Source organism: Canis lupus, chromosome 32 (genome assembly GCF_048164855.1).
Source record: "Canis lupus baileyi chromosome 32, mCanLup2.hap1, whole genome shotgun sequence".
In the NCBI taxonomy this organism is placed as follows: domain Eukaryota; kingdom Metazoa; phylum Chordata; class Mammalia; order Carnivora; family Canidae; genus Canis; species Canis lupus.
The window spans coordinates 39,539,570-39,561,833 of NC_132869.1; the positions used below are offsets into that span (position 1 = coordinate 39,539,570).

The 22,264-nt window shown below is 51.7% G+C and overlaps 2 protein-coding genes across 7 annotated transcripts in view; one reads left to right on the forward strand and one right to left on the reverse strand.

Moving 5' to 3' along the window:
* Positions 1-7,453, forward strand: part of BBS4 (Bardet-Biedl syndrome 4) — a 57,493-nt gene extending 50,040 nt beyond the window's left edge. For all 5 annotated transcript variants that reach the window (XM_072809528.1, XM_072809531.1, XM_072809529.1 and 2 more), the window contains 8 exons: positions 440-494; positions 1,614-1,682; positions 2,641-2,793; positions 2,892-3,063; positions 4,632-4,701; positions 5,145-5,286; positions 5,782-5,983; positions 6,518-7,453. In XM_072809528.1, the coding sequence (XP_072665629.1) occupies positions 440-494; positions 1,614-1,682; positions 2,641-2,793; positions 2,892-3,063; positions 4,632-4,701; positions 5,145-5,286; positions 5,782-5,983; positions 6,518-6,633 (979 nt within the window). In that variant the 3' untranslated portion in view covers positions 6,634-7,453. The remainder of the gene's footprint in view (positions 1-439; positions 495-1,613; positions 1,683-2,640; positions 2,794-2,891; positions 3,064-4,631; positions 4,702-5,144; positions 5,287-5,781; positions 5,984-6,517) is intronic.
* A 6,497-nt stretch (positions 7,454-13,950) lies between these two features.
* ADPGK (ADP dependent glucokinase) overlaps positions 13,951-22,264 on the reverse strand; it is a 32,355-nt gene continuing 24,041 nt past the window's right edge. The window contains exons 5-7 of one of the 2 annotated variants that reach the window (XM_072809534.1): positions 18,327-18,523; positions 17,646-17,744; positions 13,951-15,395 (exon numbers count right to left, since the gene is read on the reverse strand). In XM_072809534.1, coding sequence (XP_072665635.1) covers positions 14,844-15,395; positions 17,646-17,744; positions 18,327-18,523 — 848 coding nt within the window. In that variant the 3' untranslated portion in view covers positions 13,951-14,843. Of the gene's footprint in view, positions 15,399-17,645; positions 17,745-18,326; positions 18,524-22,264 lie in introns of both variants that reach the window. The other variant, XM_072809533.1, reaches the window with a different exon arrangement.

Consider the following 22,264-nt stretch of genomic DNA (forward strand, 5'->3'; position numbering starts at 1 on the left):
TTCCATAGGTGATTCTTAGGACTTAGGCCTTAAGGAACAGTCCTGATAAAGGAGTCTGGATTCTATTTTTTATTTTTTTAAAGATTGATTGATTTATTCATGAGAGACACACACAGAGGGAGAAGCAGGCTCCATGCGGGGAGCCCGATGCAGGACTCGGTCCCCGGACTCCAGGATCAGGCCCTGGGCCAAAGGCAGACGCTCAAACACTGAACCACCCAGGCGTCCCATTTCTTTCTTGCTGAGCAACTCATCCTGTAGCCAGGGCTGAGATGACCTGCTTTTGAAGGAAATTCCCAAATCCCCTGCAGGACTTTTCACAGGGAGTAGGAGGCACACGTGTCTGCCAGGTGCCGCCTGCGGGCACGTCACGGCCAGGTCTTGGCATCTCTCAGTCTCGCTTCCCTCTGAGCACTCCGCATTGACCTCTGTGTTGCAGGTTCTCGCCAGAAAACACGGAACTTCTTACGACTTTGGGACTACTGTACTTACAGGTAAGGAGGGAACCTTGACTCATTCATGCCCCAATGTTAGAAATGGTTTTGGGTTTGTGTGGATTGTGGCTTCCCTGCGATTTGATTGGACTGTAACACAACACATCTTACTCGAGCCTGTGAAGCGCAGGAACCTTCCTCTCCGCATCTGATATTCTCTGTCAGGACTGAATTCCCTGCATTAAATCAGAAGCAAACCAGTCAGTTTGAGGCTACTGCAGCTCTGATTCTTACCCACTTAAGGAAAAAGCATATAGGGATCCCTGGGTGGCGCAGCGGTTTGGCGCCTGCCTTTGGCCCAGGGCGCGGTCCTGGAGACCCGGGATCGAATCCCACATCGGGCTCCCGGTGCATGGAGCCTGCTTCTCCCTCTGCCTGTGTCTCTGCCCCTCTCTCTCTCACTGTGTGCCTATCATAAATAAATAAATAAATAAAAAATTAAAAAAAAAAATTTAAAAAAAAAAAAGGAAAAAGCATATATGAGAAATAACGGGGGTGGGGAGGGACCTTATGTCGTGGTGGGAGAAGCCTTGAGCCCCAGTGGGGCTTTGGGGCAGAGGCGGTTTCTGTTGCTCCTTCTTCCCAGCCAGGTCTCTGTCTGTCTGGAACAAGGAGTCTCCCTCCCCTCCACGTTTTCCTGCATGTGAATGGCATTCTTTTAGTGCCTGCAGTTCAGTTGTACCAGCCTGCGCCCGCCATATCCCTGTGCCCTCCCCACCCTGCCCCTACCGGCTCCTCGGGGTCCCTCCTAGCTGACCCTGCAGCTCTGCCTCCAGGGCGGCCTTTCTGTCTGTTTTGTTTTTCTGGGCCTTCCTGGGCTTTGGCTTGGATGTTGGCCCCAGGGAAATGAGGCTAAGCAGCCCATTTTCTGCCAAGGAGGCATTAGTGTGGAACAGCAGAGCGTGCCAGAGGTGGTTTCTGGCAAACAGATACTTTGACCTTCAGGGGAAATCAACAAACATGGGGATTTTTAGTTTTCTTTTTTTTATCTGGTATCTGTAGCTTTTTTTATCATGACAACTGGAAAGCCCAGGCATTTCAGTTCAGGGTGTGGTTGGCCAGACTCCTTAACTGCTCTCTCTCCACTGATCTAATTCTCTGGTTTGCTTTTTCTCCAAGCTCGGCATTTACCAGAAGGCATTTGAACACCTTGGAAATGCGCTGACTTACGACCCTACCAACTACAAGGTATCATGGGCTGTCAAACCCCAGGGCCTTCAAATAGGTGTTCCTGCTGTTGCCAGAGGTGATCTGGCCCTAGAAAGCATTTTGGATACCCGAGAAATCACCTTTCTCTTAGGAAAAGTATAAATAGACACGGCCCTTAGTGTTAGCGCTCTGCTTATTTTCTACAAGCACATGTTTGCTGTCACAGGCCTGTCACGCAGTGAAGTTGTCGCACTGGTGAAGGTCCGTGTGTTACTCAGGAAGTGAACAAAGCTTCCACAGCTACTGTCCGAGGAGAATCTGGTGAACGACTTCTGGGTTCTTAATGAATCTGCAGGGATAACTCTTGTCCAGATAGGACTTTGGGGCGGGGATTGTGTAGCAGATGAATGTCGTGGAGGGAGATGCAGCCAAACAAGCTTTGACAAAGGGTGCAGACCTGGTCCTGTCTCTTCTGCCGCGGAAGACGTAGGCTGACGCCGCCGGCTCCCCAACGTGGACGCCTTTCCTCAGAGAAATGAGAGGGCTGGACCATGGAGGCCTCAAGATGCCCTCCCCCCCCCCCCCGCCAGGTGGTGCCAGAAAAAGCTGGACCTTAAGTGGCCAAAGACAGCAGTTTATGAGTTGTGTGGAGCACTTGGGGTACCATGTAGGGGCCGCGGGGAACAGATGAGAGGCCGCTGTTGACTGAAAGGGCTTTGACTTTCTGAAATATTGACTTCCTTGACTAGAAGTAGGAAACAGATGAGCTAGGTAAAGTCACTGACCTTTTATCTTTTCTTTTTCTGCATTGTGCAGCGAAAATGTGTGGGGACATTCCTCCTGAGAACTCGAATATGTTCTCTGTGGCCTGGAAGAAGTGTTTATTTCCTGTCCGTGTGATGGGCCTGCTGAGTGTCTACACCCAGAATGACTGCTTCACTGCTGCAGTTTTCTGGGAATGGCTTAGTTACCAGCTTTGCGTGTCCTGTGTTTTCAGGCCATCTTGGCAGCAGGCAGCATGATGCAGACCCATGGGGACTTTGATGTCGCCCTCACCAAATACAGAGTCGTAGCTTGTGCCGTTCCAGAAAGTCCTCCACTGTGGAATAACATTGGAATGTGTTTCTTCGGCAAGAAGAAATACGTGGCAGTGAGTGGCTTCCCGTCTTTCTCATTTGTGTTCGTCCACGCGGTCCCTGGGACTGCCCGGCTTGTTCCAGCCACTCGAGTGCCCCCTCTCTCCTGCAGGCTATCAGCTGCCTGAAACGAGCCAACTACTTGGCTCCCTTCGATTGGAAGATTCTGTATAATTTGGGCCTTGTCCACCTGACCATGCAGCAGTATGCGTCGGCCTTCCATTTTGTCAGTGCAGCCATCAACCTCCAGCCAAAGATGGGGGAGCTCTTCATGCTCTTGGCTGGTAAGAGACATCTGTGGGCAGAGCCCCTCTGTGGTCTTGTTGATGGAAAATGGTCTAGAACCATACGAGGCTGGTGATAAATGTCCCGTAGAAGCTGTTGCCTTGCAGATCCCAGATGAATGTCCTAGAGCTTGGAAAAGAAGAATATCTAGTTGCTTCTAGTTTGGGGGCATTTCACTCAGAGACCAGCAGGTTAAATCAAGATCATCCCTAGTTCATCTTTTACCAGTTGTTTTCCCTTGGCTTAACAATTCATTTATGTAGAGGAGGGGTGGGGGGGCCCAACTAAGTTCCACATATGCTTGAGTGTGAAGAGCCTGGGCTTTAGGAGGGTCCTGCTTCCACTACGTACTGGGGGAAGGACCTCAGTGGGGTCTCTCAGTGGGGAGGGAGGATTACGTGATTAAATAACCAATGAAGATTATTGGTTTTGTTGTCATTACATAACTGGTCTATTATTATTAATGTGTTACTATAACATTAAAGTACCAATTAATATTTTTTCTGGGGGATATTTCTCCATATACTAGACTTAATAAATGTAAGCCTGAAAGCAGTTTCCACATTCTCATTGACAGTGTGGTCTTCAGGTGGGTTTTTTTAGATCATTATTGTGGGGTTCTTGTTTATAAGAGGAAGGCTGCAGAAGCACTTTGAATGGTGCTTAACTGGGGGTTGCCTGAATGCAGAGCCAGCTCCATTCTGATGGGGATGCAGGGCTAACAGCCCTACTGGGAGGCAGGAGCAGCATTTCTGACTTAACGAAGTAGATTTGGCCTTCGCTACATGTTGAAGGCTTAGCTGGAATTCACTGGCACAGCGTGGCTGAAGAGCTAGGAGCAAAGGCCAGCAGCCAGGGAGCTGCACGGTGGCCGTGCAGTGAGTGGGGTGGGGGGTGGGGGTGGAGCACAGGTCGGGGAGGAATCAGGAAAGAGGGCCTGGGGTCAGCCACATCACGGAGGGCACGAGTGGAAGGGCTCTGGCCTTTATCCTAAGTCTTTTATCCTAGAGGCTGAGGTTTTCCAACTGTATTCCTGGATCTCCCCTTTTGCGTCTGATAGAAGTGAGCACGTGGCTGGCGGGGGGAGGTGGAGTGGACCCGGCTTCCGGAATGGCTCTGTTTTGCTTTGTTTTATAGAAGAGGCTTCCAGAAAACACTGATTAAAAAAGAGAGCACGTTCTGTTGCTAACAGCAGTTTAAAGATCATGGTTATGGGTAATGGAGAAGCAGGGAGGACTCTTGACTCAGGTGGTGACATGGTCAGATGGGTTTGTAAGTCAGGACAAGGCCCAGCGGCTTTGTGGCAGGTGGGGACAAAATGACACGCCTGAAACAACTTGCACCTGAACAAGAGCAGTGTCACAGGGCTCGGCCACAGCTGACCGCAGGGAGGGATCTGGGGAGGGACCGTCGGAGCAGATGACACGGGGCACCGGCTGTGGCTCCAGGAGCCGAGAGGGCAGAGGAGGACTGCAGTTTGGGGGCTGGGCGGCCGGTGGTCTTGAAACATTCCTTTTGCCTTCTACGCTGGGCTCTCCAGCCGCGGTGCCCTCTTTCTTTGTTGCAGTGGCTCTGACCAACCTGGAAGACCCGGAGAACGCCAGGAGAGCCTACGCGGAAGCGGCCCGTCTGGACAGGTAAGCCGCGGGCGGGCCACCAGGGGGCGCCGCAGCCCCGGTGTGACCCGGGCTCTTGCTGAGAGGCTTCCAGCCCGAGGTTAGGGGTCCAGAGGCCAGAGGAGGAGCCCGGGCTAGGGGAGCAGCAGGTGGGACTCTGAGCTTAACCTTCCGACAAACTGAACTCCCCGGGGACTTCCTCCCCTGGTATCTGCCCAGCGGCGGGGGGCCACCCTGGTGGCCTGCTGGGGGCCAAGGTGACAGGCTTGCTCCCCTGCCCCCGGCTTTGCTGCCTGGCATGTACCTCCTGGACCCTCCTCCAGAGGTGCGTGCAGCAGGTGTTCTCAGCTCGCCGTCCTCGCGAGGAAGGAGTTTGCTCGGCCCGGGTTTGTGTTTCGGGCGTGGAAGGCCCCGAGCGAGCCCCGCCTGCGCAGCCTAAGCCCCACAGGCTCCTTCTGCCGCAGGTGTAACCCTTTGGTGAACCTGAACTATGCGGTGCTCCTGTACAACCAGGGCGAGAGGAAGGGCGCCCTGGCCCAGTTCCAGGAGATGGAGAAGAAAATCCGTCTGCTCAAGGACAGCCCCTCTCTGGAATTTGACGCAGAGGTGTGTCTTTTTATTAGTGCCCAGGAGGCTGTGCGGGGATGAATCAAGCCCAGATAATCCAAATCCAAAGTATTCTGAAGGTTCATGCCCATTCTGGCTTTGGTGTTCCTGGCGGCATGAAGTCTTCAGTAACAGCCTAAGGAAAACTCCCAGAAGAAAACAGTAAGAGGAAATTCAGGCTGAGTTAGCTTATTGATGTAGCACAGCGGAGTTGAGGCCTGGGTCCCTTTGCAGCTTCCTCCCTGTCTCGCACCCTGTGATGCGCCAGACTGGAGTCGTGGGGTTTGAGGTCCTGTATGCGTCCCCTCGCGGCCCCTAAGGGGAGTGCGTATTCTCTGCTGCTGGAGGAGGAGCTCCTTGCAGTAGATGCTTCCTCTCTCAGATATCAGCAGACAGGATTTCAGACTCCCAGGTGAAGGCCTAGGAAGAAGGAGGTAGGCTGGTCTCTGCCGGTGGGATATGTGACTCCATTTTCTCTTCCCATGTGGGCCCAAGATGGTAGAGATGGCCCAGAAGCTGGGAGCTGCCCTGCAGGTCGGGGAGGCGCTGGTCTGGACGAAACCAGTTAAAGACACCAAGTCAAAGCACCGGAGCGCTTCAGCCTGCAAAGCTGCCAGTTTGCAGCAGCCCCTGGGCTCTAACCAGGCTCTGGGACAGGCCATGTCGTCGGCAGCTGCGTACAGGAAACTCCCATCAGGTAGGCGGCTACACGCAGCCCTGAGTCCTCGTGGGTTTGGGCCACGTGTGCCAGCAGAGGGATTGTGGCTCTTGGCGAGGCCTACACTTCTCAGACTCAGAACGCCTGTAAGCAGGGCTTCCTGGAAGGGGAAACTGCCATATGCCGGCCAGATTGGCACTTGCTTTCTTAGCCACGCTGTGCACTAGGGAGCGGCTACTGGCAGGCTTCTCGAGCGGTTGAAACACTGGGGCTTGACGATACATTCAAGTTCAGCAATACCAGTACCTTCCGTAAGAGAAGGCAGGCGACGTTGAAGCGAGACCTCGTAAGGCAGCCTCGGGCAGGTAATTCGATTTCTTTTCAGTGAGTCCTTGAAGGCAAACAACTGTTGCTTTAATTCTTAGCTCTGGTCTACTTCACAGCCGTGCAGACACAGCACCGTCCCACTGGTCCTGGAAGACACGGGGTTTCTTTTTGAGACTTGACAATAAAAAGAATGATTTCTTCTAGAATTGTGGGCCTGAGCACTCAAGCTGTTTGCTTTGTTACTAGGTGCCGGAGCAACAGCCCAGCCCACCAAGCCGCCGTCTCTGCCCCTGGAGCCAGAGCCCGCCGCAGGAGCACAGCCAACTGAAGCACCAGCCCAGATCAGAGAAACACAGGAGTAGGATGGCCCCGGGGCAGGGCTCCTCTGGTGGGGACGTGGCAGGTTAGCGAAGGGCGCAGGACACAGGCGCGCGGAGGCCAGGTGCCCCCGGCACCAGGGAACCCAGATGTGTTCCAGTGACCACGAGGAGGCTGAGGCCTGTGTGGCCTCCCGGGAGCCCCGTGGCCGGCAGACAGGTCCTATACGAATTCCGCGCGGGCTTGTGGGTCTGTGTGTGGCTCCACAAGCCAGCCGGGCACGTGACGCTGTTGGCTTTTGAGATGACTTTTACCTCCTGGATGACTGATCCTTTCCTCCGTGGAAGGAACGTCAGACCTCTGCTCAGTAGCCTGTTCTGATGAAGCCTCGGCTTGGGGGGGTGATCCTCGGGCTGGGGGGGCATGTCAGCCCCGAAGGCAAATACAAATCCTAGATTAATAACGGTCTAACGGTCCCAGCTCTTAACGGTCTAAATGTGAGGGGGGGAATGATGAAAAAACCTCTAAACATTGAGGCCCAGCCCGTTGGATATTCCAGCTGCACTCGTCCAAGGGAACCCAGAACAATCCCTGTAGCTTGTTCTTGAGACAGCAGTGTGGGGCCAGATCATGTAAGACGAGAGTGAAGGGCTGGTCTGGTATCAGCACCAAGGATCAAAAGGGAAAAAGGAGCTTCTTAACTAATTTTTGTTAAAAACAATCAATGATGTCACTGGCCGGATGCTGTCAATACGTTCTCTGTATGTCCTTTTTAGAATAAAGATTATGTATTATCGTCCCTTTGGGGAAAGTTGTTACTGAGGTGTGAAAATAAGAGATCACAATAAAACCTTTTTAAAGGAACCTATGATCGCAGTCTTCCCTGATCTACTTCCAAAACTAGTCTGAAACCAGAGAAGGCGCCGCAAGGCTACGTTCCTCTCCGTGCCAGCGTGGCTTCTGCTGCAGCCCTGAGGGCCGGTGGGCCAGCAATCTGCTCGGGGGCCGGTCCCCGCTTGGCACCTACAGTGCCCCATACTCACCATAATTTGAAGGTGAGGACAGACCTACCACCAGAGCAAACTGTGGAGTGTTTTTTGTCATGACTCGGTGTGTTTCGACCTCGAGGCAGCAGCTAAGTGAAAGGAAACTGCGCTTCTAGCTCCGAAACAGCAAGGCACCAGCAGCAGTTCCCTCCCTGGGCGGCAGGTGTGCACAAGTGGGATTTGTGCCGAGCAGCTGAGCAAGCTCACCTTCACCTCGGTGTGGACTCATGTGCCCGTGCCCGGAAGGTCTTGGTGAGAAATAGGGTATGAACTGGGAAGCGACGAAGCAGGTGCGAACGGGGAATGGGGTGGGCGGCTGCCCCTGGGGGCATGGTTTCCCCAGAAACCAGGGAAGAGCAGCTCTGGGGGCTCGCAGTGGAGGGCCGGGAGTCCAGGTTAGCGGCGTGTGCCTCAGACACTTGAATAGCTAGGTCTCGGGTGTGAAATCGGGCTGGAGGATAAAGATGCCGGAGTAACTTGGGTGGCTCGTGGGAACCACAGATTGGAAAGGAGCCCAGAGGAGAGCTAGGAACAGGGAGACCGGAGACCAGTAGTTAAAGGGAGAAGCCGAAGAGCCCACAAAGGAGACAGAAGCAAGTGACTGTGACAGGAGACCAACGCAGGCGAGTGGTGTTGGGGGCCACGAAAGGGAGCGGTCTCCCTGAGCCCTTCCAGCAGAGCGACACCGTTAGCCCCTCTCCGTACGGAGGAAGCTGAGGTTGGGGGAGGTAAAATGAGTTTTCCAAGGAAAGTGGCAGGATCAGGATTTGAACCCAGGTCTGGATGCAAAGCTCCTCCTCTTACCATGCATTCATGACATCATCCATTTTTCTTGATTTTTTTTGGCTATCTCTAGGCTATGTGGTTCATTTGCATTTTTTCAAACTGTCACAGATCTCAACATTTCCAATGCATTTACTGAAAAAAATCCGTGTAGAAGTGGGCCTGTGCAGTTGAAGGCCACATTACTTAGAGCTTGGCCCTCCTAGGTTGCACCTGCCGGTCTTCTGGGCATGTGGTTTGCGGCTTCGCATTCACTCTGATGAGAGAGGAGCAATTCTCATTTCTAGTATGGAAGTTCATGTCATCACAGGTTTTCACAGAATTAGGAAACGAGGCAGAGTACACCATCACAGATACAGGTGTGGTTTTCGATGGCTGGAACTGAGGCAGGAAAGTGCAAGTATAAACTAGCGTATGGGACCAGTGCCCTTTTACTGGGTAATAGTAGTACAGGGGATTATAATAACTTTGTGGGGCTTTTTGGAGAAGGGTGGGAGAGAGGGGCAGAAGGAGCAGAAGAGAGCAGCTTAGGCCGGTTCCACACTCCGCATGGAGCCCAACAGGGGGTCAGTGTCCTGATGCTGAGACCATGACCTGAGCCGAAATCAACAAGAGTTGGACACTTAACTCACTGAGCCACTCAGGTGCCCCACGATCATTTTGTTTCTAAGGAAGAATCCCCATCGTCTGAGAAAGGCAGGGCGGCTCACTGGACCACCCTCCAGAGACAACACATGGAACCAGGAAGCTAAATATAAAGCACTCGGTAGGCCTAATTTTTAAAAAATGCTGTGACTGTTCCAAGCAAAGGATTGTGAGACTTAACATGTATCACTGTGACTAACAGAAGGGGGTACATGAAACTCTACGATTGGAAGGTTAAATTTTTTTAAAGTTTTTTTTTTTTTAAGGTTTATTTGAGAGAGAGAGCTGGGGGAGGAGCAGAGGGACAGAATGTTCAAGCAGACTCCCCAGAGGGCAGAGCCCCGCAAAGGGCTCAGTCCCACAACCCAGGAGATCATGACCTGAGCTGAAACCAAGAGTCAGACACAGCTGAGCCACCCAGGCGCCCCTAGGATTTTATTTTTTTAAGTAATCTCTATACCTAATATGGGGCTCGAATTCATGACTCTGAGATCAAGAGTTGTACACTCTTCCGACTGAGCCAGCCAACACCCCAGGAAATTAAAATTCTAAGAAATATCCCACTACTATCCTCCTCGCCTAAAGGGCAGGAAAGGAAGAACCAAGGAACAACAAAGATGGGACAAAGACAAAATAAATAGCAAAATGTTAAATGTAAATACAATCATGTCCATATAATTGTACTAAAGCATAATTAGATTTTAAAAACTGGACTGAACATTCCAATTAAAAAGTAGAGAAAGGATAAATCCACTATTGAAAGCAAAAGGATGGAAAAAGCTCTATCATTCAAGCTACAGGCCTGAGTGTGGAGGGCTAGGTTAAGGTCAGATAAAGTAGACCTCAAAACCAGGAGCATGACCAGAAATCAGGACATTTAGTAATAATAAATTCAATTTAGGAGAAGAAACATAACAGATATGCATGCCCCTCAGAGCATAACTTCAAAACACGTGAAGTAAAAATCAATAGAATTAAATCTACAATTTTGGTTGGATGTTAGCACCCCCCCCTTTCAGCAGTTGCTAGAACTAGATGGTAAACGTAAAAGGACATTCAAAGCCCCTCGACTTCCTGACATTCACAGAACGCTGCGGCCAGTAAGCGCGCAGACTGGATCCTTCACCAGTGCTCCTCTGCAGCAGGACACACACGCACCGGGCCGTACGGCAGGACCCGGAGTGAAAAGACTCATATTCAGTGTGTTTTCTGACCACAGTAAAATTCTATTAGAAATTAACAAGAGGGACGCCCAGGTGGCTCCACGGTTGAGCGTCTGCCTTGGGCTCGGGGCGTGACCCTGGAGTCCCGGGATCAAGTCCCACAGCGGGCTGAGCCGAGCCTGCTTCTCCCTCTGCCTGTGTCTCTGCCTCTCTCTGGGTCTCTCATGAATAAATAAAATCTTTAAAAACAAAACAAAACAAAATAAAAAACCCTGTCTTTAAATAGAAAAAAAAGAAATTAACCAGATACGTAGAAAAACCCTATTTGGAAACTAAATACACACTTGTAGTAACTCATAAGTCAAGAAAGAAATCCAGAGAAAATATTTTGAATACTATGAAAGCAGATCACAAGTTGTAGGACTCAGCTAAAAGCAGTGTTTACAAGGAAACTTTTAGCTATAAACGCTGCTATTAGAAAAGAAAGGCAGAAAACCCGTGAGAGAGGTCCCCACCTTAAGCTAGAAAAAGAAGAGCAAAGTAAACCCTAAATGAGGACAGAGCTGGAAAACAAACTCTTGTTAAGAGAAAAAAATTTCTTTCCAAATAGGTCTATGGGGTCCTAGCACAAGCCCAACAGGGTCTGGGTTAGAAAGTGATGAGCTGGTTCTACGGGAGGGAATACAGCGAACTTCGCGCACGCGAGGCGATCTTGGACAAAGCGGGAGGACTTAACACGACACCTCACTTCAAGGCTTGACCAGAGAGCAATTGTGTGGTACTGGTACTGGGGTGGGCAAATAGTAAGACGATACGGTCCACGAAGGGACCCACACTTACACAGGCAGTTTTTAAAAAGATTTTTTATTTATTCGTGAGAGAGGCAGAGACCGAGGCCGAGGGAGCCCGATGCGGGACTCGATCCTGGGACCCCGGGAGCATGACCTGAGCCGACGGCAGACGCTCAACAGCCAATGAGCCACCCAGGTGCCCACAGGCATTTTTGATAAAGGCAAGAAGGCAGTGCAATGGGAAAAGGAAAGTGAACGCCAAACTGGACAGCTGTTCACAGCTGTGGAAAGGAGTGAATCTGATCCCAACCTAACACCATCCACAAGGTCACTCCCAATGGATTATAGACCTAAATGTAAAACCTAAAATTACAAAGTTCCTAGAAGAAAATAATGAGACAACAAGCATGACAGGAACAGTTCGGTGCTTTCGACCAGCAGGCCAGGAAGAAAATGAGCACCTGTCTACAGACTGGGAATACATAAAGAACTCCTACAACTCAAGAATAGTAAGAACAGTAATAAAACTAACCCACCCAAACAATATACACAAAACAACTCAGCTGGAAAGAAAAAAGAGTAAGCAGATTTGGACACTTCACCAAGACACACAAATGGTCAATAAACATGTAAAAAAAAAAACAAATGCTCATTATTCATCATCGGGGGATGCATAGACTACAGCGAAATACCACTGCACACCCTTTGAGATGGCTACAAATTACACGGACGCCTCCAAGTCTTGGCAGGGAGAAGCCACCAGAACTGTCAAAACATCATTGGCAGGCGTGAAATGGGTCGGCCACTTTGGAGTGATGGGAACATTCTGTACCTCGACAGGCATTTGGGTTGGACAGGCCTATGCGTTTGTCTCAACCACCAAACGGTACACCTGAAATCTGTGGAGCTCCACTGAATGAAAATTTTTACCTAGGAGACATGAGTGACATGTTAAATTGTCATTGTGGTGGCTCTTCAAGGTTTTAAAACAGTTCTAAGGAGACCCAGGAAACTGCCTGTTCAGTTTGGTAATAGTAATGGACAGTCATTAAACTTTTAAATATGGGGGCAGCCCTGGTGGCGCAGCGGTTTAGTGCTGCCTTCAGCCCAGGGTGTGATCCTGGAGACCCCGGATCGAGTCCCACGTTGGGCTCCCTGCATGGAGCCTGCCTCTCCCTCTGCCTGTGTCTCTGCCTCTCTCTCTCTGTGTGACTATCATGAATAAATAAATAAAATCTTTAAAAAAAATAAAAATTAAAAAAAAAAAAATAAAAATCACCATAGGGACACCTGGGTGGCTCAGTGGTTGAGTGCCTGCCTTTGGCCCAAGGCATGATCCCAGCCGGGATTCCAGGATCGAGTCCCACGTTGGGCTCCCTGCATGAAGCCTGCCTCTCCCTCTGCCTGTGTCTCTGCCTCTCTCTCTCTCTGGGTCTCTCATGAATAAATAAATAAAATCTTAAAAAAAAAAAAAAACTTAAATATGTGCCATGTACTGTGCTAAATATTTTGCAGCGCATTCTCCTTAAATCATCAGGAACCCTCCGGGGAGGGGCCGCTGTGCACCCCGTTCTCTGGGTGAGCAAAGCGAGGCTCAGTAAAGGTGGCCTGGCCCTGACCTGCAGTCCCGGCCCTCTCAGCACCCTGCCCGGAACCTGAACGGACCACCCCACTACACAGAGTAAAACACAAGCTCCGTCTGCACGATGGCGGTGACTGGTTTTTGGCCAAATTCTCATCCCGATTGTGCTTCCTGTGCTGGCACCTCGCCCTTTCCGGGAGGCGGCGGGGGTGAAACCATTTCAAGGGAAGAGTGAGCGTGAGAACATTGGTAGGGAGGCCCCCGGCTCACCGGCACCCTATCCTGCTCCACGGGATTTCAACCTTCGTCGTATCACGTGGGAAGCTTTGTGGAGCAGTTTGGAGGCTGCGGCCCTGCCTGCGGGTTGTCCGGCCCTGCCAGCTCCCCTCCACGAAGCCTGTCGGCTGACATCCCGTCTTCCTTCCAAAGCCTAGCTGCCTTCTCGAGGGTGGGCCGTTCTGAGGGGCACGACGGCCTAGCTACGCACGTTCGCCAGACACACATAAAGCTTCAGGAGCAGGAAGTCACACTTGCCCCTCAGCCTGACGCGCTGACACTTCGTGTTCCCCACCACACTGATTTAGTGACTAGAAGTACTTCAAGGCCCAGCTTTTGAAAAGCACTGCTCTAAGGCCCCAGTGCTTGCCCTCACTGACGTCCGCTTTGCGAACGTGTTGGGACCCCGGGCGGGGGCAGGGCAGCCACAGCTCGAGGCAGAAGGGGGAAAAGTCCCGGAAAACACCTCCGGGCTCGCAGTCGTTGGGTTCCCAACGGTTTACGTGATGAGAAAACAGAATCTCTTCTCACTTAAGCCCTTCTGATACAAATAGGCTAGACGCTGGGTGTTTAATTTTTAATGGAGCTTGGAGGCAGAGACTGGTGAGGGAGGGGCCAGAAATTTCCTTTATAAACTACTTGCTTTGACTTTCGAGCTCTAGACTTACGCGGTCTTTGAAGGAGTAACGAGGCCTTTCCTTCGGCCCCACAGCCGGGCGGGCCTGCCCCGCTGCCATGTTCAGACTGCTCCTCGAACAACCGAGAAGGCTCATCCTGCTCTTTCAAACCGCGGTTTCGTACCGGCTTGGCTACTTGACACTACGGTCTTCTCATCACCTTAAACCAACAGGAGACCTTCAGCTCGGGCTCAGCGCGAGGCGAGACCAGCACCTGAGAGCAGAGCAACACACGGCCTCGTCAGGATCACAGGGATTCCTACTTCATCTGGCTCCGGAGCGGTGGTGGGAGAAACGGAATCAATCACAAGTAGACTGAGGATTCCTGAAATGTAAATTGTTTTTAATAGATTTAAAAGCACACAGAAGTCTCCTTGACTTATAAAAAAATAAATACGTAACGTGTGACCAATTTATTCATGATCCTGGGGCTCTGATGAGGTAAAACTTTTTAATGGATGTGGTGGGTCAACATCAAACAAACATGACCGGTTACACACACACAAGCATATTCCAGTTGTAAAAGCAAATTCCTTCAAGGATCAGAACGAACAAAGATCAGTCTTCCACTGTGGAAAGCACGTCCAGGGCCGGGGGATGAGGCGGCCTCGGACCAGCCACCGACCACCCCGGGAGCTGGGGCAGGAGGGCGGAGCTCAGAGGCCCCCGAGGCCGCCCCGCAGGTGAGCCAGGCTCCCGGCCTCTGCTGTGACAGCGGAGCACAGAGCGACGGTGTTGTCCTTATGTGTGGCTCTGTCTTAAGTTTGAGAGCAGAAGACTCAGGAGTGCTCACGAAATATTTTCACTGTAACACTGAAGGGACATCACGGTCCTGCCCATGAGCGCAGAGCAGAGAGGGAACACGAGACGCTCACGCTGGGCCTCGCGGGAGACGGGGAGGACGGGTGAGTGAGCATGCGCCTCTGCACCTGGCGAAGGGGCAGGGCTTTCTCCAGCTGACGTGCTCTCCAGAGCCACGGCGGGCCTGAAGTACTTGACAACGCTGCGTAAGATGGGGATACGGGGATCAAGTTTTACCCCTCTTAACACACAACATAAAAAAAAAAAAAAATCCAGTCTTGTTAGTAGATAGCTGAATTCTGATTAAAACCTGAAATGTTTCTGTGTAATTGTCAACAGGCTGGAATGTATCTGATACAGTTGAATCTGTTGTTTCTTTGGCTATCTTTCAATTAGATCTAGAAACTGTTTGGACAGCCCTCCTCCTATTTTTCTTGTAACTCTTAGATCGAGTAGCTCTCCTCCAGAAAAACCACCCACAGCCACCTTCCTAGGAGTGAGGGCGGGCTTCTGAATAGAAGAGGCCTTCGGCAGAAATGGCATCTCCGAGGCCCACCGTTCGAATGGGATCCTTACACACCAGTACTGGGGTGAAGTGGAAGGAAATTCCCTCCCTGTGCCACTCTGCTACTGGCTCGTTGGGGTTTATTACGATCCTGGCGCCCGCCTCCGAACGGGAAGTCATGAACTCGGGGGGTGCCCGCAGGGACACTCGGCTGGCGTCTATGGCTTCTGTCGCGCAGGCCTGTGTCCCAGCCACACGTGCTCCCGCCGCCACGGCCGCCAGCTGGTTGGCCCAGTGTCCGTCTATGGTTGCCAGAATGTGGTAGACCAGCGTGTGGAAATGGATCCTGGTGAGGTCTGAGGCTCTGCCTTTACTCCTCCCGTGTTCCTTCAAGATCCAGAAGAGGATGTCACTGACCATGCCCACGTCGGGGACGCCGTTCCAGGAAGAGAGAGAGGAGTGAGGTCCAGACGCCGCCTGGCTGAGGAACAACAGCTCCTGTTCGTTCAGCCCCAGGGAAGTCACCGCAGGAAAGACCTGCTAACAGAAACACAACGGAAGTCTCTTTCTGATGGACACGCGGCTCTCAAGAGACCTGAGGACACAGCCAGTGACGACGGTCAGGGAAGGCAGGCACTACGGTGTCTTTTGTCCTTCCCACGAGACTCTCCACCAGGGAAGCGATGGTCACAGGTCATTGCTTTGGCTACACCTCTAATCACACCTTCACGATCACTTGGGAGACAAAGGGCAGAGGGGCACCTAGTTCCTATTTCTGTCCATGGTGCCTGGCTTTAGACTTTGCGCGCACAGCAGACCCTCTGCCCACTGGTGGGACAGGGCTCTCGGTTCCAAGGCCCTAGCAACACACAGGGTCACGTGGTGCTGTGGACACAACTCCAAGAAGCAAGGAGAGGCTTAGGGAAGACCGCATTTAGTAGTAACTACAACAGGGTCTGAACAGGAGCCACTGAGCCTGTTTTAGTCTTAAGGGGAGCCACCGCATCTACCGTTTTACAGATACGAGGACTGAGGCGCGGAAAAGTTGCACAAATACACAGAAAATGAAATTAACATGGCTTTTTTAAAAAGTGGAAAGATAACCTTAGAAGAGAAATTTAAATTAAAAACTATCCTGAGGCACGCCTGGGTGGCTCAGTGATTGAGTGTCTATCTTCGGTTCAGGTCATGACCCCGGGGTCCCAGGATTGAATCCTGCATCGGGCTCCCTGAAGGAGCCTGCTTCTCCCTCTGCCTGTGTCTCTGCCTCTCTCTGTGTGTGTCTCATGAATAAATAAATAAAATCTTTCAAAAAAAAAAAAAAAAAAACTACACTGGAAAACAAGCGTGAACCCTCACGTAAACCACGGACTGTGGGCAGTGACCGTGCGAGCGCAGGGTTGGGCACTCACGGCAGCAACACTGTGAGCGACACCATGGGCAGCAGGGTGCCGACAGTGGGGGAGGCGGCAGGTGTGTGTCGCGGGGTACATGGGAGCTCACCACATGCTACTCACTTTTGCCATGAACTTGAAACTGCCCTAAAAAGTAAAGTCTATTAAAACAACCCACAACTAGTCTCATATATTTTTCACTTGTCAGACTGGTCAAAGAATGCCTGCTTCTAACCACGTCCTGGTGGCAAGGATATGAGGAAATAGCACTTGTAAAGAGTTCTAGTGGAGGTGAATGGGACAGCTCTCGCGGAGGGCTTGCTGGCGGCATTAAACTCACGAAGACCTTTTCTGCTCTCCCAGCAGCCATACTCCTGCGAATTCATCAGACATACAGACCTGCTCCCGGGGAACGTACAAGGTTCTCTGCTGCACTCCTGTTTGGTTCAGCAAAGGACAGAACCAAGATGCCCACCGAGACGGTGCAGGGGGACTAGCCTGGGGAACCCACATACTCCCTTTCACTGCCTGGCTGTGCAAAGACAGGATGTGACCCAGTGATGATGGAGAAAAGGCCTCCAAAATCCAATCAGTGAGAGAAAGCAACATGCACAACTGTCTATATGCTGTGCGCTGTGCTATCTTTTGGGATAAAAAGGGACCAAACATTAAGGAAATATTCCCATGTTTGCTTCTATTTGTACAGTGACTCTGGAGCACAAGGACGAAGCCAAGGGTACAGGTGGTAGGAGGGAGACTTCACTGTGTATCTTAGTACTACTGGGGTTTGACCATATGAATGTGTCACCCATTAGAAAAATTAAATAATAATAAAATAAAAGGTTATATAACTTGCTTTTGTTCATAAAGCCAGAGAGCGGCGAAGCTGGCATTCCAACCCCGGCTCCCAAAGCCTGTCCTCTGAAGCACTGTACTCCCAGGTCTATCTAATCACCGCGGCCGCCCGGAGGCAGGAGTCGGACACCTGGGTGCCTGGTGGTGAGGGAGTAAAGCTCCCCCAAAGTTCCTCTCCTCTGAACTTCTAGAAGTTCAATTTAAAGCAGTTGAACTGGGCTTTCGGTTTTCTCCTTTGGGTCCTACTGCAAAAACCATTCACATCCAACTTCTTTATTCCAGGAGAAACAGGACCCACAAATCCATCAGTTATGCGGACAGATTTCCAACCTAGTGGGAGATGCTATTCCAGGATGGCTCTGGTTCCTTATCTGGATTCTCCACAGACCCAGCTCTGAGCAACAGAACATCCACACCTCAGTGAGCCGGCCCCTGGGCCCCAAGAGCTGGCCCCACGGGACAAGGGCACTTCCCTGCAAGGCCTCCTGAGGGTGAGGGCTCACCCTCAGAAGGCTGCACGCGCTGCCCCTGTGCTTACCTGATGCACGATGCTCCTCATGAGCTCCCTGTTGGTCATACTGGCCAGCTCCAGGTGAACCGGAACACCAGTGGGGATGTCAGAAATGGAGGTCACGACCTGCGGAGAGAAGAGTGCAGTGGTGCCATTAGAAACAGAACTCACGCAGGAGGGAAGAAAGGGTTGAGGCCGAGACGTGGTACCTCTGGTCACTGCCTTTTTTGCATCATCATGAAAGCTCTAAGCCCCGGGGGTCACCGCAGCCTCCAGACAAGGGATGAGGGACGCCCCTCCCGACCGGCACCAAGAGCCGCCCCCGTGGGCTCAGGGAGCAGCCTATTCCCGGGGGCCCAGGCTGAGAAACTGAGGAACCGCAGCACAGCTGGTGTGAAGAGACGACACGCACGACACGCAGGATGCAGACGACACACACCATGGCTGGAGCCACACTCCGCGTCGCACAGGGCACAGAGGCTCAGGCAGGAGGAGGTTCTGACCTGTCCTACCCGAGCTGCCGCCACCCCAGCAGGAGGCGCCGCCCCGCAGCAGGAGGCCGGCGTCAGAGCGGCTGCGGTTAATCGGGGCATCGTCCCGGGGAGGCCAGGACCTAGGACCAGGCAGCATGAGCTGCAGACACCAAGAGAGGGAGAAACAGGGACAGTGCCAGCTGAGATCTGTGAAATTCTGCGACAGTGCTATTACCTCCAAGAGCCTCTTCCTCTGGAGCTCCTTGCTTTGTCCCTCCATCATGTGCAATCCAGAGAGGACCACCAGGTCTGGCTGAAACTCCTCCAGGCTAGACACAAACACTTCCAGCATATTCATGGCCCCGTTGGAGAGGTCGTGGGAGAAGATGAATCGGTTGGCATGGGGAGCTTTTAACCGGCCCCACTCCTCCCCTAGAAAAGCCCAGTTGACACAATGGGAAGAAAAGGAAGAGGCTTTAAGTCTCCTAGCTGTGGGGGCTGGACGGGGCCTCACTGGAGCCCTGGCTCTGGGCAGGCGGGCTTCTGGCTGAGTGGAGGCCAGCCACGATGGCTTAGCCAAGCACGGCGCTGCAGCCAGGAGGACGGCGGTCAGTAAGGAAACCAATCAACCAAAACCCAACCCCAACCCAACAAAATACAGCATGGGCTATCTGTGCCTTTGTCAGGGGCTGGAAAAGTACTCCCAGGAAAGCTCTACTGCCCGCTGAGCTCTCAGATATAGGACGCCCGTGTCCCTTCCTGGTCACAGAACAGTAGCATGACTTCCAAATACCAGCATCCAGTGCACACTGTGCATGTCCCTGTATACAGGACACACTACCTTTCTCGAAGCAACTCCCACCTCAGAGAGGGGCCCCGAGCCCCCTTTATGCAGCTGGGACCTACAGAGGCTAGAATTCCAAGAGTCTTGCTGATGGCAGCCCCTCCGCCCTACTCCTCCTCTTTGGTGGTTTCCTGGCACTTGATCCAGGAGGTAAGAGCATCTAGCTGCTGTCGTCTCCTCTGAGCGAGCTGCTCTGCAATAATGACAACTCAAGACCAAGTTCAAGTGCTACTTCCTCCCTAAGTGGCCGCTGACTGCTCCAGCCTGGTGCACTCTCACCACTTGGAGCATCCACAGAGATTTCCTTTCACATGGTTTGGTGAATATCATTTTGTTTTGCGCTCTCTCTCCTACTGTTCTGAACGAGTATTCAAACTTACACCATTGCTTAACTTTTCACACATCACGCCACATCTCTCCAAATAGAACCCCAGCTCTTTGAAGGGAACACCGTACGCGTCTGATCCTCGCAGTACTCGTCACAGGCCCCTGCGGGAATGCCCACTCAGCATCTGCTACACTGATCCAAGCAGAGGCGGCCAGATCCACCCTTGGCTGGGTCTTCTGGTGGGGGTAGGAGTTTGGGATCTATGCCCACCCACAGGAGTGACTCTCCCTCCTAGGCTGTGCAGCAAAACCTCCTGGGGAAATGAGTTTTACATGTGCAGGGGGTGGGACGCACTGCTGGAGATCCTGATGTACGGGAGGTGGGGGGAGTGGGGGAACCACCCATAAAGACCCCATAGCTGCCAAGCATTCCAGAGGAACGCGCTATGGCTGGGGTCCTAAAGCGGGACCAGCGACAGGGGCCTTCCCCAGGCTCACTTGGTGAAGCCTTATAACCGGAGGTTTTATTAAGTGCAGTGCTCTTTCTTCTCCCAACACTCGGCAGAAAATCTTCAAACTCAGTCAGTGCAAGGGCCATCGAGGCTTTGCGACTGCTTAGGGCACTTCCTCCTGCCCCCCAGCCAGCACGGCGGTGCTTCCAGAGACTGAGGGGCAAGGATTCACGATGTGGGTTTATATAGCTTTCCCTCCAAGTAAAGGACTCAGCTCATTTACAGAGTTAGAGCTCATACACCGAAACCTAGTTTTTCACTGGTTTCTATCAGTTACTGGACATTCCTTCAGAAAGTCTGTCCCCGAGGCAGACAAACCACAGCAGAGGGTTTCCGCATATTGCAGGCTGATCGTTAACTGTGGTCAGCACAGGCCTTCCTCCTTCCTGCAACAGGCCTCTTCAAACAGAAGCCCTCCCTCTCCACAGGGAATGTGGGGGCGAGGGCAGGCCTTATTCTGGAGCAAGTGTCAAGGCTGGGAGAGCCCAAATTTCCTGTACTTTGAGTTCAGCTTTACTGAATCCATTCTTCAAAAAAACATTTTATATGTGGGTCATTTCTATAAAAATCTATGAAAGCAGAAAAAGACATTTCCTATTTACTAAACCCCAGCACAAGGGTTACGTTGGTCACAATGCCATGTTCCTTTAATCCGTGGCCCTCGTCTTATCATTTATCCAGAGAAAACACACAATCATGGTCCACACAGCTGAGGGCAACACTCCGACCCTGCTCTATCTTCAAAGACCCAAAGCCAGGACGCCTGCCCTGAGAACCCTTTCCTAACTCTGCCAACCCCAGCAGACTCAGTTGCTTCCTCCCCTGGGCCCTCTCAAGGGCGAGACACACGATTCGGTAATCACCCGCAGGGCCCGCGCCTTCCGTCACCAGCTCCCCCTGCCTTGCCCCTGCACGCAGCATGGGAACAAATGGATGAGCAAAGAATAAGCGAACGAGAGGACTGAGGACTTCCATGGCCTGTGACAACAGAGAATACAGGTAGGACTCCAAATCCAACATCTCCCCCACTGACAAGACTCCACAGGAGGGGAGAAATCCACATCAGTATCCTCCTGAGGGCAAGACCGGGGCCTGCCCCTCCCGGGGTGTAGCCTCTGAGAAGCACTGCCTAACTCACCCCAGGGGACGAGAGACATGCAGCATTCAAAGTAATTGAAATTCCTCAGGGAAAAAGAGAGGCAAAATAAACAGGCCTCTGCAAAGCAGAAACATGGAGAGAAGCAGAGGGCTGCTCCCTGGCTGTTCCCACAGGACACAGGACAACCGAGCAGTCCCAGAGGCGAAATGACTAGAACGCAGACCGGGCAAGCCTGGAGCCTCAACGCCCCCCTGTTCTCAGAGCTCAGAAGGTGTTTCTCTGAGCCATCCCTTCTCTCAGTTTACCGTCCTGCCCTTTGGCCACTATGTCAGCAAAACCTACATAGTGGCGTGTGGGTCCCCGGCCCGAAATCTGAAAATAGGTTTCTTTGGGCAAGTCTGGTAGAGGAAAGGGAGGAAACGATTGGGGACAAATCCCCTCTGGGAATTTAGTCATCTAAATTTGTGAGAAGCTGGGGATGGATTTCTGTTAAGACAAATGACCCGATGTTTTCTGCCACCAGACTGAGTTCCCTCTAGAGACCGGTGAAAATGTAACTTCACAGGAAGTTTAATGGGGGGCCCTGCTTTGTACTAACAAAGTTAGGCACACAACAGAAAAACTAAAGTGTGGGGTTTATAAGCCCAAGATGGAGACAGTCTCCTTTCAGGATAAGCTGTGCCGTCTTCTTCCCTCCACATGTGGCACAACTGTCACATCCAACAGGAAAATCTGGTTGAAGAGAGCAGTCTCTCCTCTTTCCCTGCAGTGACCAGGGAAAATGACAGAAACCAGGAACCAGAGAGGTCTCCGGGTCATGATGTGCGCACCTGCAAGGTGCAAGGGAAGGGAACCTGGGACTGGCAGCAGCAGCACCTGCAAGGCACATCTTTAGCTCTTCTAGACCCTTCCAGTCAACAGTCCCATTCATGCCTTTCATGAAGAAGCCCTCAGTACCTGTGAACCTTTACCACAATCTTCAGGCAGGAAGAGTTTCTGAGAAACTCAAAACTTGCATATGATTAAATGTGAACTGTCTACAGCAATCTTTTGTTCATAAAGTTCACAGCTTAGCCCTTCCTAACTTCCTGATTCCAATAAGCACCCGAAAGATAACCAGACACAATTCCTTTCTTGAACATGGAGAAAGCCTAACTTTCGAGAAGGACTCTATTTCCTATCTTACAGTAATTACTCTAGGAGGTGAGGTTCTCTTGATCGACTTGGAAGCAGTTCACTGAGCCTATTAAGCAGTGTTTTAAGGGACCAATCAGTCTGTTTAGATATTTGAGTCTTTAACTTGAGTTAATAATGTGTTGAGTCAGAATTTCAAGAGTCTGGAGTTCTAAGCAAAGGAAAGAGACAACAGCAAATACACAGAATTAGATAAA